This window comes from Carcharodon carcharias, chromosome 23 (genome assembly GCF_017639515.1).
Source record: "Carcharodon carcharias isolate sCarCar2 chromosome 23, sCarCar2.pri, whole genome shotgun sequence".
Lineage (NCBI taxonomy): Eukaryota > Metazoa > Chordata > Chondrichthyes > Lamniformes > Lamnidae > Carcharodon > Carcharodon carcharias.
In genome coordinates, this window is record NC_054489.1 from 6,874,021 (window position 1) to 6,890,950 (window position 16,930).

General features: G+C 42.6%; 1 protein-coding gene across 9 annotated transcripts in view; it reads left to right on the forward strand.

Moving 5' to 3' along the window:
- The window catches only part of igf2bp1 (insulin-like growth factor 2 mRNA binding protein 1), a 240,054-nt gene extending 223,864 nt beyond the window's left edge, over positions 1–16,190 (forward strand). For all 9 annotated transcript variants that reach the window (XM_041173645.1, XM_041173647.1, XM_041173646.1 and 6 more), the window contains 4 exons: positions 2,290–2,364; positions 4,146–4,277; positions 7,632–7,745; positions 10,194–16,190. In XM_041173645.1, the coding sequence (XP_041029579.1) occupies positions 2,290–2,364; positions 4,146–4,277; positions 7,632–7,745; positions 10,194–10,289 (417 nt within the window). In that variant the 3' untranslated portion in view covers positions 10,290–16,190. The remainder of the gene's footprint in view (positions 1–2,289; positions 2,365–4,145; positions 4,278–7,631; positions 7,746–10,193) is intronic.
- Positions 16,191–16,930: the final 740 nt, after the last annotated feature.

Sequence of the window (16,930 nt, forward strand, 5' to 3'; positions counted from 1 at the left end):
AAGGTCATTGATCAAACAGCTGAAGATGGTTGGGCAGGCTATTGCTAAGCAAGTGCCTCTTGATAGCACTGTTGCTGATCCCTTCCATCACTCTACTGATGATGGAGAGTAGACTGATGGGACAGTATTTGGGCGGTTTGGATTTGTCCTGCTTTTTGTGTACAGGACACACCTGGGCAATTTTCTACATAGCCGGGTAGATGCCAGTGTTGTAGCTGTACTGGAACAGCTTGACTAGGGGTGCGGCAAGTTCTGGAACAGAAGTCTTCAGTACTATTGCCGGAATATTGTCAGGGCCCATAGCCTTTGCAGCATCTGGTACCTTCACCCGTTTCTTAATATCAGGTGGAGTGAATCGAATTGGCTGAAGACTGGCATCTGTGATGCTGGAGACCTCCGGAGTAGACCAGGATTAATCATCCACTACTCACTTTTGGATGAAGGTTGTTGCGAATGCTTCAACTTATCTTTTGCACTGATATACTGGGCTCCTCCATCATTGAGGATGGGGAAATTTGTGAAGCCTCCTCCCTCCAGTGTGTTGTTTAATTGTCCATCACCATTCATGATTGGATGTGGCAGGACTGCAGAGCTTAGATCTGATCTGTTGGTTGTGGAATCGCTTAGCTCTGTCTGTCTGTTTGGCATGCAAGTAGTCCTGTGTTATAGCTTCACCAGTTGACACCTCATTGTTAGGTATGCCTGGTGCTGCTCCTGGCATGTCCTCCTGCACTCTTTTCATTGAACCAGGGTTGATCCCTGGCTTGATGGTAATGGTAGAGTAGGGGAAACACTGGGCCATGAGGTTACAGATTGTGTTTGAGTACAATTCTACTGCTACTGATGGCCCACAGCCCCTCATGGATGCCCAGTCTTAAGCTGCTAGATCTGTTTGAATTCTATCCCATTTAGCACTGTGGTAGTGCCACACAACACAATGGAGGGTATCCTCAATGTGAAGGCAGGACTACATCTCCAAAGGGACTATGCGATGGTCATTGCTACCGATACTGTCATGGACAGATGCATCTGCGGCAGGCAGGTTGGTGAGGATAAGGCTAAGTATGTTTTTTCCCTCTTGCTGGGTCCCTCACCACCTGCTGCGGACCCAGTCTAGCAGCTATGTCACTTAGGACCCTGCCAGCTCGGTCAGTCGTGGTACTACTGAGTCACTCTTGGCGATGGAAATTGAAATCCCCCACTCGAGTACATTCTGTGCCCTTGCCACCTTCAGTGCTTCCTCCAAGTGGTGTTCAACATGGAGGAGCATTGACTCATCAGCTAAGGGGGGGGGGTTGATCGGTATGTAGTAATCAGCAGGAGGTTTCCTTGCCCATGTTTGACGTGATGCCATGAGATTTCATGGCGTCTGGAATCGATGTTGAGGACTCCCAGGGCAACACCCTCCTGACTGCATATCACTGTGCTGCCACTTCTGCTGGGTCTGTCTTGCTGGTGGAATAGGACATACCCAGGGATGGTGATGGTGGAGTCTGGGACATGATCTGTAAAGTATTAATCTGTGAGGATGACCATGTGAGGCTGTTGCTTGACTAGTGAGATACCTCTCTCAATTTTGGCACAAACCCCCAGATATTAGTAAGGAGGACTTTGCAGAGCATATTGCTTGGATTGAATGAGGAACTCTGTGAAGAGGCTGGAATTAGCGAAGCCATGGTTAATAACTCAATTAGGCCAATCCCGGTTGGCTTCCCTCCTTGCACCTTTCATCAACTTTCTCTCCTCCAAAGTCTGCTGCCTCTATCCTAACTCACACTCAAGTTCCATTCACCCATCACTCCCTGTGTTCTGTGATCTACATTGGCTACAACTTGATTTTAAAATTTTCATCCTTGTTCTCAACCCCCTCCATGGCTTCACCCATCCCTATCTCTGTAATCTTCTCCAGCCCCAAAACACTCCGAGATCTCTGCACTCCTCCAATTCTGGCCTCTTGCATGTCCCCAATTTTAATCGCATCACCATTGGCGCTGTGCCTTCAGCTGCATTGGCCCAATCTCTTGAATTCCCTCCATAAACCTCACCACCTCTCTCTCTTCCTTTTGAGATAATCCTTAAAAAACTACACCTTTGACCAAGCCTTTGGTCACTTGTTGTAGTATCTCCTTATGTACAATTGGTGTCAAATTTTGGCAGATAATGTTCCTGTGAAATGCCATGCAATGTGTTACCATGTCAAAGGTGCTACATAAATACAAATTGTCACTGTTGTCACAGAATCCCCCTAGCATCATGCTGGGCATAATATCTCAGTACCTTTTCTTACAGATCGCTCCAGCAGAAAGTCCGGACACCAAACAGCGCATGGTAATCATTACAGGACTACCAGAGGCCCAGTTTAAGGTAAAAAGGGCTGCTTAGCAAGAGAGCGCGAGACACAAAAGATCATTCTTCCAAAAATATGAGCTTAATTTGTGGGTGCTGCCAATATCCCATCACCTGCTGACAACCTGCTCAATATCATTTCACCATCCTTCACTGCATTGGTTTTCTCTATTGGAAACCAGTCCCATCCTCACCAGTCAGTAAGGTTAGGAGATGCTTATGTTTTAGACACTGTGGGTTGTCAGGACACTGAATGCTTGATCTTAAACAGTGGTAGAGGCAGAATCTGTTATAGCTTTTAATAGGAAGATGGAAAAGTATTTCAAACATAACATTTTTAATAGGGTATTGGGGAAAGGACGAAGGAATGGGATTAATTGGATAGCTCTTTCAGAGAGCCAGCACAGGTGTGATGGACTGAATGGCCTCCTCCAGTGCTGGAAGATGTTATGGGCAGAATTTTGCCCTTGTCGGGTGGGCTTGGTGGAGGCGGTCGGGAAGCTGGTCGGAGGCTGGACCGCAATTTCACGCTGGGGGGCCAGTTAAGTGAAACGCGAGCGGCAGCGCTGCCTGTGTGGGGGGAGGGGGAGGTCGAGCAGGGCAAACAGGGGAGCTTCGCACCTGAAAATCTACCTGAGGCAGAGAGCTGCTTCAGGGAGATGGGGATATTTAAAAATTAGAAATAAAGATTTTAAAATGACGTTATAAAACATGTCCTCTCATGTTTCCAATGAGGTTTCAAAAACAAAATGTAAAGACTGCTTAGCTTTTCACCCGCCTGCCAACTGTCAGGTTGGACGGGCAGCGAAAAGTTTGTTAATTAATACTTTAACGGCCTTACCAGGCCTTCTAATTGCCGGCGGGCAGGCTGCCAATTCCTGCGCACGCCCACTGAACGAACTATCACACGACTGCGCGTTGACATTGGCTCACTCACCCAGTGTCCAACACGCGTCATTTCACGCTCGAGCTAATTGGCTGCATGTTTCCCCGCCCAGGTGAAAATTCTCCCCTATGACTCTAAAGCAAAGACCCTGGGTTTAGGATTAAGATACTCTCGCATTCCCCTGTTACCCTCTTTCCATCCAATCCCATCTGCTGGGAATATCTCTCTCTCTCTCTCTCTCCCCATCCCTCCCTCTCTCTCTATCTCTTTTTCCTCACTTTCTCCTTTTCCTTCTCTCTCCCAGTCACTTCCTTTTCTTTCCTCCCCTCTCTCTTTTCCTCTTCTCTCTCCCACTCTCTTCCACCCTTTTAGTCCCTTTCTCCGTCCCACTTCATCTCACCTTCTCAGCCTTCTCTCTCCCTCCCCCTTTCTCTCTCCCTCTCTCTCTTTCTCTTCTCTCCCCCCATCTTTTTTTTCCCCCCTTCCCTCTCCTCCCCCTCTCCCCCCCGCCACCATCTTTGCTGCAGTAATAATTCCACATGAAATGTGCCAGGACAACAATGCGCCTAAATTGGAATCAATTAACAAAACTGGCAAGCTCACCCAGGCCGGTCATGTGCCCGTGTGGATTGAAGCCCCTGTTCCACTGATTGAGGAGGCAACTGAATGTTATCAGGAGACCCCATGCTCCAAATTCCATCAGTGTGTATCTCAATTGAGGACAGAATTGGATTTGGCTATGATTCCACCCCCATAACCTGCTGACTCTCAGCTCACCCATAGTGAATGTGTGCGAATCACTAGAACATTCCACCAACTTTGGCCAGTGACAACACGAGAGCTGAGGAGAAGACACAGAAAGCATCATTTGAATGACTTTTTTTTTCTCTCCCACCACCCTCCCCCGCAAAAGGTCCAGGGCCGGATCCACGGGAAGTTGAAAGAGGAAAATTTCTTTGGACCCAAGGAAGAAGTCAAACTTGAGACGCACATTAAAGTTGCTGCCTCGGCTGCTGGCAGAGTGATAGGCAAAGGAGGGAAAACTGTAAGTGCTGGTAATTAGCGGTTCATAGGTTTGAGTTCTGGTTATTGATGGAGGGAGTAAAGCTGGGGCTTGCAGAAACTCAGCCCCATGTGCAACATGATCCTTAGAATGGGTCAGTTCATTGCCAAGTCACAAGAGGAACATAAAACAATAAGAAATGAGAGCAGGAGTTGGCCATGCAGCTTTTTGAGCTGCTTGACCATTAAATAAGATTGTGTCTGATCTTCTGCCTCAGTTCCACCTTCCTTCACTATCACCCTTAGCATCCAAAAATCTACCAATCTCTGTCCTGAACATACTCAATGACTGAGCACCACAGCTATCTGGGGTGGAGAACGCCAAAGATTCACAACCTGCTGTGTGAAGAAATTTCTTTTCATCTCAGTGCTAAGTGGTTGATCCTTTAATCTGAGACTATGACCTCGTGTTTCAGATTCTCCAGCCAAGAGAATCATCCTGTCAGCATCTACTCTGCCATGCTTCTTGAACATTTAATATCTTTCAATGGGATCACCTCTCATTCTTCAAATATAGGCCCATGTAGGACACAGGTATGGTGGTCAGCCGGCTTAAAATTAGCTCTTCCAACAACAGTAGCTGTGATAAAATCATTCACAACAAACTTGGAGCCATCCAAAGAGCAAAAGAAGATGGGCACTCGGCAAGAAGATGGAGTTGGATCATAGGATTGGAAGGGAAGTTGAAGGGGGGGAAAGATCTGGCATTTACACAGAGTCTTCCATGTCCTCAGGATGTCCTAGAACACTGCACCGCCAGTGAAGTGCACTTGAAATATAGCCATTGTTGCTATGCAGGCAAACAAAGCAGCCAGTTTGCGCACAGCCAGATCCCACAAACAGCTAATGAGACTAATGGTGTCACTGGTCCAGGGTCGAATGTTGACTGCAGCTCTTCATAATAGGACCATAGAAACCTTTCACATCCACCTGAATAGGCAAGCAGGTCCTGGGTTTAACATCCCATCTGAAAGACAGCACCTTCCCAGTGGGAATGAGTGCTCAGCTTAAAACTAGTCAGAACTTTGCGCTAATTCGCACTCAATCATGCCTCTCACTCACAGAGTTTTTCTTTTATTCTGTGGGTGTCGCTGGCTAGGCCAGCATTTATTGTCCATCCCTGATTGCCCCTGAGAAGGTGGTGGTGAGCCACTTTCTCGGATTGCTGAAGTCCGTGTGGTGTAGGTACACCCACTGTGCTGTTAGGGAGGGAGTTCCAGGATTTTGACCTAGTGACAGTGAAGGAACGGCAATATATTTCCAAGTCAGGATGGTGAGTGACTTGGAGGGAACTTGCAGGTGTTGGTGTTCTCTTGCATTTGCTGCCCTTGATCTTCTCAGTGTAGAGTTTGCCAATTTGGAAGGTGCTGTCAAAGGAGCCCTGGTGAGTTGCTGCAGAGCACCTTGTAAATGGTACAATCTGCTGTCACTGTGCGTCAGTGGTGGAGGGAGTGAATATTTATGGATGGGGTGCCAAACAATTGGGCTGCTTTGTCTTGGATGGTGTCGAGCCTCTTGAGTGTTGTGGGAGCTACACTCATCCAGGCAAGTGGAGAGTATTCCATTACACTCCTGACTTGTGCCTTGAAGATGGTGGATAGGCTTTGGGGTGTCAGGAGGTGAGTTACTTGTTACAGGATTCCCAGCCTCTGACCTGCTCTTGCAGCCACGACATTTTTATGGCTAGTCCAGTTCAGTTTCTGGTCAATGGTAATCTCCAGGAATTTGATAGTTGTGGATTCAACGATGGTAATGCCATTTAGTGTCAAGGGGCGATGGTTGGATTCTGCCTTGTTGGAGAGAGTCATTGCCTGGCACTTGTGTGGCACGAATGTTACTTGCCACTTTACAGCCCAAGCTTGGATGAAGTCCAGGTCTTGCTGCATTTGGACACGGACTGCTTCGGTATCTGAGGAGTCGGGAATGGTGTTGAACATTGTGCAATCATCAGCAAACATCCCTGTTTCTGAGCTTATGATGGAAGGAAGGTCATTGATGAAGCAGCTGAAGATGGATAGGCTGAGTACACTACCCTGAGGAACTCCTACAGCGATGTCCTGGAGCTGAGATGACTGACCTCCAACAACCACAACCATCTTCCTTTGTGCTAGGTATAACTGTTGTGGTTGTTGGAGGTCAATCATTTTAGTCCCAGGACATCACTGCAGGAGCTCCTCAGGGTAATGCCCTAGGCCCAACCATCTTCAGCTGCTTCATCAATGATCTTCCCTCCAACATAAGGTCAGAAGTGGGGATATTCTCTGATGAAGGTAATGTGAGAAATTTGAGAACGTTCACTCAACTCATTGCTATGATGAAGTGTTTATCCTGTGTAGAATGGTTGGACAGGTTGGGCCTAAACCCACAGGAGTTTAGAAGAATGAGAGGTGATCATTTTGAAACATATAAGATTGTGAGGGGACTTGATAGGGTAGATGCCAGGAGGATGTTTCCTCTTGAACTAGGAGACACAGTTTATGAACAAGATGTCTCTGTTTTAAGATGGCGATGAGGAGGATTCTTTTTCTCTCAGAAGATTGTTAGTCTGTGGAATTCTCATTGAATTTATTCAAGGCTGAGTTAGATAGATCCTTGCCAGACAGAGGAAAGTGGAGTTGAGACCACAACCAAATCAGCCATGATCTTATTAATGTGGAGCAGGCTTGAAAGGCCAAATGGCCTACTCCTGCTCCCATGTCTCTGAGGTTGAAATCAAAACACGTTATTGGGCATTATAGAAAAGGCTTTACTCTTCATGCTGCTGCCTGTGTTGTAACATGGACCAAATTCCATTAACCCATCACCTCTGTGCTTGCTGACCTACATAGGCTCCCAGTTAAGCAACATCTTGGTTTTAAAATCCTCATCCTTGTTTTCAAGTCCTTTCATGGTCTTGCCCCTCCCTATCTCTGCCATTCCTCCTGCCCTGCAACGTTCCAAGGTATTTGGTCCCTTGAGCATCCCCGATTTTATTTGTGTGGTTGTGCTTTCAGCTCTAAGCTCTGGAGTTCCCTCCATAAACTGCTGTCTCTCCACCTCTTTTTACTTCTTTAACTCACTAACCAAGCTTTCACTCAACTGCCTTAATATCTCCTTATGTGGCTCAGTCTCAAAATTTGGTATAAAACACTCCTGTGAAGTGCCTTGGGATGTTTTATTACATTAAAGGTGCTCTTTAAATACAAGATGTTGCTAATTAATCCTGTACCTGACCTGGGAGTCCCTAGCATTTATTATGTATGTTTATGTCTATGCAAGCCACACTTACTCTGATTGTTGAGAACTCAATATTGTGCAATTTTTCCTAATTCTCCATCTCTGTGGTTCCCTGCTGTAGGTGAATGAGCTGCAGAATCTGTCCAGCGCAGAGGTAGTGGTGCCTCGAGACCAGGTCCCAGATGAGAATGACCAAGTTGTTGTCAAGATCATTGGTCACTTTTATGCAAGCCAGGTAGGCACACATTCAGCTGCCTCTAGTGAGCTGCTGGGGTATTTGAATCGTAGAATCATAGAATAGTTACAGCATAGAAGGAGGCCATTCAGCCCATTCTGTCCATGTTGGCTATCTAGAAGAACAATTTGCCTGGTCCCACTCTCCCATCTTTTCCCTGTAGTCGTGCAAATTCCTTTGTTTCAGGTAATTATCTTAATTCACTTTTGGACATCTCGATTGAATCTGCCTCCACCACATTCTCAGGTAGAGCATTCCAGATCCTAGCCATGCACTGCATAGAAAGGTTTTATCTCATGTCACCATTGCTTCTTTTGCCAATCACTTTAAATTGGTCTCCTCTGGTTCTCCGTCCTTAAGCCAACAGTTTCTCCCTATCAATTCCGTCTAGACCCCTCATTACCTTGAAAACCCCTATCAAATCTCCTCTTGACCTTCTATTCTCTGAGCAGAACAGCCCCAGCTTCTCTAATCTATCCGCAGAACTGAAGTTCCTCATCCCCGAGACTGTTCTCGTAAATCTTTTCTGCACTCTCTCTAATGCCTTCACATCTTTCCTAAAGTATGGTGCCCAGAACTGGACACGATACCAAGGCTGGACCAGGGTTTTATAAAGGTTCATCTTAACTTGCTTTTGGCAGGGCATTGCTTTCCTGAACTTACCCCCATTGCTCATCCATTATGTCATGACACAGAGCACAATCATGCAGCAATGGTCACGGGCTGTAAGGGATCCTGCTGATTTGAAATCAGCAGAAAGTTGGTTGGATTCCACTGTAATCCCCACTCAACTTTTCTTTCTGTGCTATGCTCGGGCAACACAATATGCATCCCAGACAATAATAGCAGACTGTTCTCGGAACAACAATAAATCAGAGGAATAATAATATAGAAGTTGCAAATACTAGGAGCGTGGAATTCAGAGAAATCTTGTGGGGAGTTTTCTCTCAGTCCCATTCTCAGAGCAAGAAAGCGATTCTGAATTAAACATTTTCCTGATCAGTGCAAAATCTCTAAGCTCATTGCGGAGATATTGGTCATGGGAAGTAACACAAAAAACAACAATAGCAAATTTACAAATGATTTTTGTTTCATTAGGAAGGAATTTCTATCCCCAAAAACTTTAACATGCTTTAATAATGAAAGTAAAAGGGCATTTTTTAGGCTTTGAACAACTTAGAATTATTCTATCTTATATTACAGAAGGAGGCCATTTGGCCTGCCATCCCCTTTGCTGGTTTCTTTGAAAGAACCATCCAATTTAGTTCCCATCATGTTGGGCTGGAACACAAATACATAAGCAGATTCTGGAATTCTGAAATAATTACAGAAAATGCTGGAAATCCTCAGCAGGTCAGGCAGTAACTGTGGAGGGAAAAACAGAGTTAATGTTTGAGGTCTATGGCTTTGCATTGGGCTGGAGCACTGTTGGACTTAGGATTCTGAAGCTTGGGGTTTCATTGTCTTTTGGGTGGTGTGGAATGCAGCAGAATTCTCAGAAAGATGAAAACAGGTTCAATTCTCAGTTCGTTCAATGTCAGTGATGGAAAGTAAGGAGATGAAGGGTAGGACCTGCACAATTTCCCCTAGAGAGGACCAACTGGGTGGTCCATCACCTCCTAGGAGGCCAATTGCACAGATCTTCACAACTGCTGATTTGGAGCAAGGCATTTAGCTCAGCGCAATTGGAGAGTCAGTGTTGTGGGAGGGGGTAGAGGACTCTTGATGGAGGATTAAAAAAAAGATAAGAGTCCCTACAGCCTGTAGCAGGTGTGTTTGTCCAAACCCAATTTGCTCGCAACAAATGTTGACTCATACGATGCAGCAGAGTTAATAAAATTAAAAGCTTTCTTATTGTAAACATTTAAAAAAATAATTGGCACAGTATTGAATTAAGACTTATTATGAGAGTTATAATCTAGTAACTGTTTTTCAAGACGTTTTTTGTTGTCAGTCCTTAGCCTGCTTTGGATGTGCCGATGACTTTAAGAAAGTTGGTCAGTATTTTCTACAACTGCAGCATGGAAGTGTCTGTAGTTGATGCAGTGACTTCACTTCAGTTAAACACAATTTTACTTTGGCTTGAATATATCTGCAGAAAGAGATATCCCTGTACTTATATAGTGAGTAAACAGCAGTTTCTGCCTTAAATTAATGAAAATGAATAATGACGCCTGCTTTTTGGTCAATATAACTGAATGTCTGGTTTAAATGTCTCTGATTTAAGTGGTGGGGTCTGTATTTGTATCCAATTTTCAGCACTTAATATTACATGATTTGATTAAGTTATTAACTGGGCTATTATCTTTAAAGTTCTACATTTAACAGGAGTGCATTGTTCTTTAACATTCCCTAGCATTGAGACCCTGACGGATTAAGGGTTTGTGTTTGCTAAGTCCCCCAATTTGTGTCTAAAATACGAAGCTGATGTGTCCCTTTGTCTCACAGCTAGCACAGAGAAAGATCAGGGAAATATTGGCTCAAGTCAAACACCAGCAGCAGCAGAAGGTACAAAGCAACCAGTCCCAGCCTCGAAGGAAGTGAAAGCACCAAAATGCCCCAGATACGTCCCAACAATGAAGATGCCAGGCCAAAGATTGGCTGTGTTCAGATCAACGTTTTGTTCACCTTTAAAACTGTGGAAGGCTAAGTAAACATCGTGGATAAAAATTACATTAACAGGCACAATTTGGTGTAATTTAAGACTTTTTCTACTTGAACTGTGCAAAAGAAAATTTTGGATAGCAGGACCTCAATTCCTTTTGGTGACCAGGCCAAACATGCTTGCTAGGCATTGGCTATGTATCATCTGGGAGATTGGAGAAGCTGTCATTTTATAAGTCCCACTTAGATCCATGCTGCCAATCCTGTTATGGGATGATTCCTACCAATTTTGGGTTTATGGCTTATTTCTAATGACAATTTAACATTGCCTGTTATTAATAGTAGAATTACTACATTAGCGACTTCTGCTATTAACAACTTTTTGAGAAGGATCCTCTAATTTGGTCCTTCCAACATCCTAGTGGATTCTACTGTCCTGCCCTCCTAAAACCCACCACTATTGTCCTCTCACTCTTCTTCCCTGGTTTCAGGGAGGGTTAGACAACTGGCCAGGTTAGGGACAATGTGACGAGGTGAATATGGTTGGGTTTAGAGACCATGGACAATGCCAAAATTGGATTCCAACATTGTATTCTATTACTCATCAAGAACATTGAAAAGACAAGACTGATTATGGGATATGGGAGGTCAGGAGAGAGAAACATAATATCCAGTGACAAATTGGCTAAGTAGGCAAACAATCTCACAGATATGAGGACTTGTGATGACCATCAGATCTAACTGTTTGGATATAACTGTAGATGTCTAGGGTTGAGATTCATCACTGAATGCGAGTCAGTTTTTTTCTCTACTGTAGTAAGTAATTGAAGCAAATCTAATGAATCTCCACACCATTTAAGTCCAAAGAACCCCAAAGCATTTGTTCATTTGCTGCTAAACAGAAAGGTTTCGATTACAAAGTGATGGGTAAAATATCATACATTAAAAAAGAAAATAAAAGGCCACATGACTTACTGTAAGGATGATAGAGCCTTTTCTATGTCACATAATGTTATGTTGTGATCTATACGAGCGACCCATAAGTAAAAATGTATCCCTACTTAAGGTTTATGGCCTTTTAGAAGGTTAGAAATATTCTCACAGTAGGTATAAAGTTTCCATTAAGGTCAAATCTTTATTGTGTGACGTGTAATACACGGGGTAAGGAAGCACCAAATGAAAAATAAGTGGCATTGGAAGGTGTATGTGACATACAGAACTGTGTGCAGAGCTTTTCCATTGGAACAACTAGCTGCTAGGAGCCAATCAGAAGTATTCCTAGCATTGCACTTTGGTATTTTGGTTTTAATTTGACCCAGATAGTAAGTGGCTAGACTTATGGAAGTATCTATAAGGTTGGCGTCTGTGTTTGAGTTCTGGGTGGGTGGGTTAAGTAGGGGAGATGAATAGTTTGAGAACATAAATCAGCCAGTATATGTTGCTAGCTACATCCTGTAAATAGAGAATTAAGGCCCTGTTATATTTCAGTTGGAGAAGAGTTGAGCTTTCCTTGAGCATAACTCTGGAGTCTTGTTTTACAAGAAAACTCCCTAAAGTCTTTGGAGTCGTACCCTTGTTTTCTCCCCATCTTAAATGTTTGACCTTAATGGAACCTTCTGAAAAACATTGGGAAATGGTTTAAGATGCAACGTTTACAAATGCTTCCTGTGGGTAATTATTGTTCAACGATCTCTAAAAGGGGTTTTGGGACTAGGTACAATGCACCAACAGGTACATTGCATTCTTTCTCCTCCTCCTCTTCTACCACCCTAATGAGAGGATGCTGTGAACCGGTTGAACTTTGCTGATTGGCTGAGTACATTGTGGGAATGGGCAGGAGCATTGGAATATTGGAACAGGACGCAGAGAGTGATGAATCTTCATTTGAGCTAAACCGTTATTGATTTGTCTACTTTTATTTAAGCCTTCCACAGTGTTAAAACTCTAGAAAATTGTGTATTCTTGCCAAATATTAAATGAACTGTGATGATTGATAAGGTAATGCCAACCCTGTGTGGTATTAACTTAAAATTTATTCTGCTTTCTTGAACTAAGAACTTATGAACAAATTCCTTCTGAGTGGCCAAGATTTCAGCGTGGTGTTTTCCGTGTAACAGTTGTGCCACCTTCTTGTGCCAGAGAGAGTTACAGTTGGAACCTCATGTGGTGGACACAAATCTGTTTTGATTTTATCTCTTGTTTTTTTTTCCAACACTGGTATTTGTTGTAAAGGAAAGAAAGTGGAAAGGAAATAAGAGTCCCACGTGTGAGGAGCATGATATTCACTGAAAGAGATTAAAATAAGCGAATAGCTGAAAGAGAGGGAAAAAAAAAAAGCAGCTTTGATATCTGGTCCAGTCCCTTTACCAGGAAAGATTTGTGTTTTTTTTTAATTAATTGAGTTATGAAAATTAAAATTGAGAGAGAGAAAGAGAAAACATAACACTGCTAAGGAACACCGAAGGAAGTATATTCAGCAGTGATGGTCCAGGGCATCACTGTGCGCTTTTACTAGACTACCTCAGGCGTTTAGTACCTCAACATTTGTTCCTTTTTTGCTTGCTGGTATTTTATATACTTATAAAGCTGATAGTCTTGAATATTTTATTTTTTTAATAAAAGAAAGTAAAATTTGCTGAGTTACATACAACAGCCGGGAAATGTGTGGTGTGGGCTGTTAGTTTTGCCCCTGTTTCTAGTCGGTGGAAGTGTTTAAATATTAAAAAAAAATTAAAAATTACAGCAACTGCCTCAGATCTGAGGTACAGAGGTGCCACATTGGGAACAATTTGCATTTTTACATATTTAAAAGCAGTTGTGATGATGCAGTTAAATGCCACGATTTCTATTTTAAGACGTTGAAAATCACATCTAATGATTTTTCAGTTAGCGCTGTGTAAAAGGCTTGGATTTCTTATACTAACCCAGATTCATTAGACTTTGTCACTATTATTATGTTAGCTACTTTTAATATATATAACGGATATACCTGTAATATGTTAAAGCCTTATCACTGCATGCAACTTTTTCAATATTACTTCCTATGCCCACGTTTATAATGGAAGCAAGCCATGTGAACTGTGTCACACTGAAACTACTCCCTCCTGCCTGTGGACAAGATGTTTGACTTTAGAATAGGACTGATTCACCTCTGCATGCCTGGACTAGTAATCTGCCAACCTCTACTTCAATCTGCCGCACCTTATTCTTTATCCCTGTGCCCTTGTCCCACCTCATCCCTCTGCACGGTTGTGACTCTCTGTGCACAAAACTAATATCTCAACACAACAGAATATCAAAGAGGGATTCATGCAATCTTTTGTTGTTATATATTTATCTTTTACCTCCTGCTCTCCCACCGTAAGTTTCATTATTCTTCTAAACGTATTTATTTCAAACACGCGTTTTCAAAGTTTGTTCACTATTTGAAGCTCCGCAGATTATACTTTGAACTTTTGGTTAATCTTAAAAAAATAATAATTTATTAGTACTTCTTGGAAATTATTTCTTAACTTTCTAATTTTTCAGTCGCGTCCACAACTGTGAAAATACAAAACAAGGAATTTATCAGAAAGGCACCAAGTAATCAAGCTTCCCTCCAAACTCGTCCCAACAACTAAGATGGACAATTTTGTACCAAATTGGCAAAGGGCAATTTAGGGCAACGGATGGTGATAGTTTTGATATAGAATAAAAGCAGCATGACCAGTTAGTCAGGATCTACACTTTCATGAGAACTATTACTTAGAGAGGTGGCAGGCTACAGAACTGAAAGATTTCAATGTGCAGCTTTTGCTGAGGGAGAAGTGTTAAACAGTGAAATAAGCCTCACTCAAGGGCAAGTAGGGGTGGACAATAAATGCTGGTCTGGCCAGCGATGCCTCCATCCCATAAACAAATAAAAAAAACTGCTGGGACATACTCATAGGGAAGATAACACTAAACTCTAATGCCTCCTCCCATTGATTTAATTAGCATGGATTGAATTCCCTACTCCATCCCAGATACAGATCCTAAAATCTCTTTTGATATCGACAACCCAGCTCCCTCTGCCTGCAGAAAAAAGATAAAGACAGAATGACCTCTACATACTCTTTCTCACACACACACACACACACACACACACTCACTCACACTCACACATACGCAAACTGTGTACATAACGCATGCAATCTGCAGTCTCTTTAAAATAAAACTGCTTTTAATTTTATTTCTTTGCATGACTAGTCTGGGAAAAATCCAAGTTTTTTGCACATGCCACCTGCTTTTAATAAGTACTTCATGTGGGAACAAAGACTAGATTCTGAAAGTGGCTACATTTGTACAAAGCCCGTTCAACCATTGCTGTATTTTTTTTTCAGGTTAAGGCATTGGCCTCTATACTTCCCTTCCTTTTAATTACTTAAATCGTGAAACAGCCTATTCAGACTTCGGCCTATTTTTTATTTGTTTTTTTTTGATCCTACAGCAAGCATCATCTCACCGACACCTTGAGCCTTTTTATACCTTGAAGCTACAGTGTTGGCAATCGACACTTGCAGTGGATTGCTTATTACTATTGACAGTCCTGCCATAGACACAGTCTGCCTGGATACTTGGATCCGATTGGCTCCTCCCTCAGTGCTCCATGTTATCCGATTTGCTCTATAGGTTAGATAATTTTCCATGGGGATATTTATGTTTGAGATCCATAATATTAAGGGGCTTTTATGGAATGCAGGGAATTAATGATCTTAAAGGTCAGCAAAGTGCCAGTTAAAAATATTCTAGTAGGTCAATTTGCTTTAGGGGCAGGTGCACGTTACAAACTCTCAATCCTCAAATACAGACCAAAAATTCTAGAAATACAGTGCAGAATGTCAGCATCCAACAGGAAAAAATACAATTTAACGTTTTGCATACAGAAGTACATTGGGGAAGTAGGTGAGATTTCTTAAAGGACGAGGACTTGTGTCTTTGGGACCTTGCCTAATTTCCCTTTCCAATTTTGATGAAGGATCTCTATCGAAGTTATTAATCTATTTTTTACCTTGCAGAAAATGATGGATCTGCCCTGTGTTTCCAACATTATCTGCTCTAAATTTCCAATTCACACTTTGTACTATTTTCTATTGTGCTTTGAACATCCGTGACAGACAATAAGATGGAACGAGGGAGCTAGATTCACCTCTTTGTCATAGTATGGGATTATTTTGGAATTAGTTGCCTGCAGTAAAGTTTGGTGCCAAAGAATGGCCCCACATATTGATTAGAGCTTAGAACCTCAGTGGTTAATATGAGGATGGCTATCAGATTGGTGCTTGTATACCTCAAAGTGCAACTTCACTGGAGAGTCTTAGATTCCAAATTGATGTTTGATTTTACATTACAGATTTAATACTGTGAACAATTGAAGTTCTGTGCTGGAGTGAATGAGCCTGCATTGCAGCCCAAACTTGCGGTATAGCTCCATAATGCAAAATTGAATCATTCAGCACCTAAACTGGCTCTGACCTGCTTGGCTTAAAACCTGTCCATTGTCCACATCTAAACTGTGGTCAATGGATTCGAGTGTTGGAAGGACCAGAGTCCCTGAGTCAAAGCTGACAGTTCAGAAGGCATCACTTCAGCTTGTTGTCCATAACTTTTTGTCTACCTGTGTAGTAGTTGCTACAGAAGTAAAAGGCCTGTGGCTTAACCCACTGCTCCAACCAGCTCCCCTCAAATAAAATTTTCCATAAGACAACCTTCTCTTCATCTTCTAACTCTTTAAATCATTAGACTGCCAGCCTCATCTCATGAAAGCAAAATTTCCTCACTTCATCTAGCACCGGAAAAGCCAGTGGAGCGCTTGTGGGTTAGTAAGATGGCAATGGAAATGCTGGAGGCGGGAGGGAGGGGGGGGGGGGGTGGTGTGCGTGCAAAACGAGATAGAAATTAAAAATACATTGATTAGAATGAAGCCTTCATTCTGGTAGGGATATTGTCACTTGAGTATTTTAAACAGGAAGACAACTAGATCACAGTGGACAGGAGACAGTTTCTATGGCAGGACAGTGTTTAAGATTTTTAATACTTCAATTTGAACTTAAAAAAAAGGAAGAGTTTACATGGAGCATTTTAAAAAAGTATAGTCACTGTCAGGCTGTATGGAGGGCAGTTAGAAATTGATTGTTCAACTTGTGGCCTGGCCTTTGAGTGGGGCACCAGAGTTTAACTCATAATTGTAAAGATTCATAATTGTCCAAAGAATTGGGCCATTTTAAAACAAGAATATGTAACATATCAACAAAGAATTGCTAGCTTGGCTTTGTTTAAAAGGCAATGTCCAAATTCTGTGGTTAATACGAGTTAAACCATGTGAATTGATCCACAAACTAAAGATCTGCATTCTGGTGTTTAGAATTCCTTACCCTGACGTGTTAATGGTTGACAGCTGCTCTATGAGAATGAAACATGGAGGATTATAAGACAGAGGTCTACCTTAAGCCTCTCTGTGGCCCTTTTTTTAGTAATTTTTTGGAATACTGTTATCCAAGCTGCTTCCCCCATTCATTCCTATGCCCCTAAGCATCTTGTTGATGCTATCTGCTATTCATGTG